The sequence below is a fragment of the Nanorana parkeri genome, unplaced genomic scaffold, assembly GCF_000935625.1.
Source record: "Nanorana parkeri isolate BGI_ZX_2015 unplaced genomic scaffold, ASM93562v1 scaffold2886, whole genome shotgun sequence".
Classification (NCBI taxonomy): Eukaryota; Metazoa; Chordata; class Amphibia; order Anura; family Dicroglossidae; genus Nanorana; species Nanorana parkeri.
The window spans coordinates 84,930-86,979 of record NW_017309154.1 but is presented as its reverse complement, the minus strand read 5'-3'; the positions used below and the strand labels follow the sequence as shown (position 1 = coordinate 86,979).

General features: G+C 47.0%; 1 protein-coding gene across 1 annotated transcript in view; it reads right to left on the bottom strand.

Annotated features, from left to right (window-relative positions):
* Nucleotides 1-2,050, bottom strand: part of LOC108802470 (protein sel-1 homolog 1-like) — an 8,754-nt gene that overhangs the window by 5,286 nt on the left and 1,418 nt on the right. Inside the window, exon 2 of the mRNA XM_018574329.1 lies at nucleotides 3-95. Within this exon, the coding sequence (XP_018429831.1) occupies nucleotides 3-95 (93 nt within the window). The remainder of the gene's footprint in view (nucleotides 1-2; nucleotides 96-2,050) is intronic.

The following is a 2,050-nucleotide window of genomic DNA, read 5'->3' as shown; positions in this document are numbered from 1 at the left end:
CCCGTCCATCGTACACTCGTCGTACTCTTTCTCCATGAAGAGGAAAGGGAAGTGGCACGGCTCCCCGTCTGCTGTCCCTCCGATGGCAGTGGTGACTGTCAGAGAACACAGGAAGGGTTAAATTATCATCTCTTGGATAAAACGCTCATTATTTGGCTAATAGGAATACGACGAATATTTTCTGTGATGACCCAATGTCACCAATTATAGAACAATCCTTCAATGTCACTTTTATACGTTTGCTGTATTTTATGACAATTTGGAGATCATGTGATCTCCATTATTGGCAAGTTAAAGCCCATCTCCGGGCAAACAAGGAACCCCAAAAGGTGAGACCCCCCCCCCCTCCCCACACACACACTGCAAGGGTGACGCGCTGGTGTTTGTCTAGGGGAGCGGAGTAAAGCAGATTTACTTACCTGATCACTGCTCAGTCAGTGTTCACATCTCTCCCCTCTGGCTGGTGGAACGTCCATTGGCACCCTCATGTCTATGGACCCCACATTAGATGTGATGACATCAGTGGTCTTTAGAAGGGGGAGGGAGAGAGAGGATGCGGGTCTGTCTAGAAGCCCAGAGGGAACTGGCGGGGAATCAGGTAAGTCAGTCAATCTGCTTTACTCCAGCCCCTAGACATAAACGAGCACTCGCCATTTGTAGTGTCGGGTTTTTTTTGCCCCGAGATGGGCTTTAAAGTGACACGAAACCCTCAGATTTTTTAACATAAACCAATACTGTAATGTGCGCCTTGCTGTAATCCATGGTTGTTCCCCTTCTTTTTGCTGCTCTTCCTTTTAAATCCTCATCTCTTGTAATGGGGGGGGGAGAACTTCCCTTTTCAGCTCAGGGCCTCTTCCTGTAGTGCTGGCTCAGGCTACAAACCCATACAAACCTTCACACAGACACCGTGTATCCATTCCAGAGACAAGGCAGTCTGCTGCAAAACATGACAAGAGATGAGGATTTAAAAGGAAGAGCAGCAAAGAGAAGGATTGCAACCATGGATTGCAGTAAGGCGCACATTACAGTATTGTTTTATGTTAAAAAAATCTGAGGGTTTAATGTCACTTTAAGTTATTACAGATGTAAACTTTCAGGGCCCCTTTCTCTGCCTTTATACAATTCTGAATATGGTTCTGAAACCCGACAAAGTAACCAGAAGAATTGAAATATAAATATGTTAAAAAATACAACCAGTTTATCTTGGCACACGCGAGTGGTAAAAGGTTATTGTAAAAGGGTCTCCGGCCTATAGAGATGGAGACGAGGGATGACAAGTCAGTAAACTAAACCTAATACCCTGTTTCCCCGAAAATAAGACCTAGCTGTGACCATTCCCGGGGGCCGGTGGTGGCATAAGGGGGAACTTGAAGAGCCGCGGGAGAGAATCAGCGGTGCCAACGGCGCTAGAGAGTAAGCGAGGCGGCAGCGGAGGGAGCAGAGCCGCATAAGCCGATGCCTCCTCTATAGCCCCGCCTCTTGTCACAGGCGGAGTGATACCAAATGCGCTCCGCCTGTGAGGAGTCCATAGTGAAAGTGCGCTTCTCTCATTCTGGCCAGCGATTGGTTACCATATTGCTCTTGGAAAGGTGCGGCACCCCCCGATTGCCCCGATCACCATATTTTTTTACATGAATAAGTGCGGTTTGTTGTACATTAAAAAAAAAAAATTAATAAATAAGACCTAGTGTGTTTTTTTGAGCCAAAAAAATATATAAGACAGTGTCTTATTTTCGGGGGAAACAAGGTATTGTAGTCCATCCCGGGGGGGCGGAGCTTGGAGAGGTGACTACTTTACAACACACACAGGGACCATGGGGAACAGACGTAGCCCCCCTCCAGAAGGAAGGACATCTGAGGGGTTATAGGAATCCACAAATCCAGCATTTCACTTTCCACACAGAGCAGGCCGTAGACCTGAAATCACGGTGTAGCTCCTCCGGTGAGGCAGATACAAGGGTTTATCTTCCTATTACCGGTATAAAACAAAATCAGATCTGAGAAACAGGTTTCAGTTCACTTCCTGACCGCAGGCTTCTCGAGCAGTCAC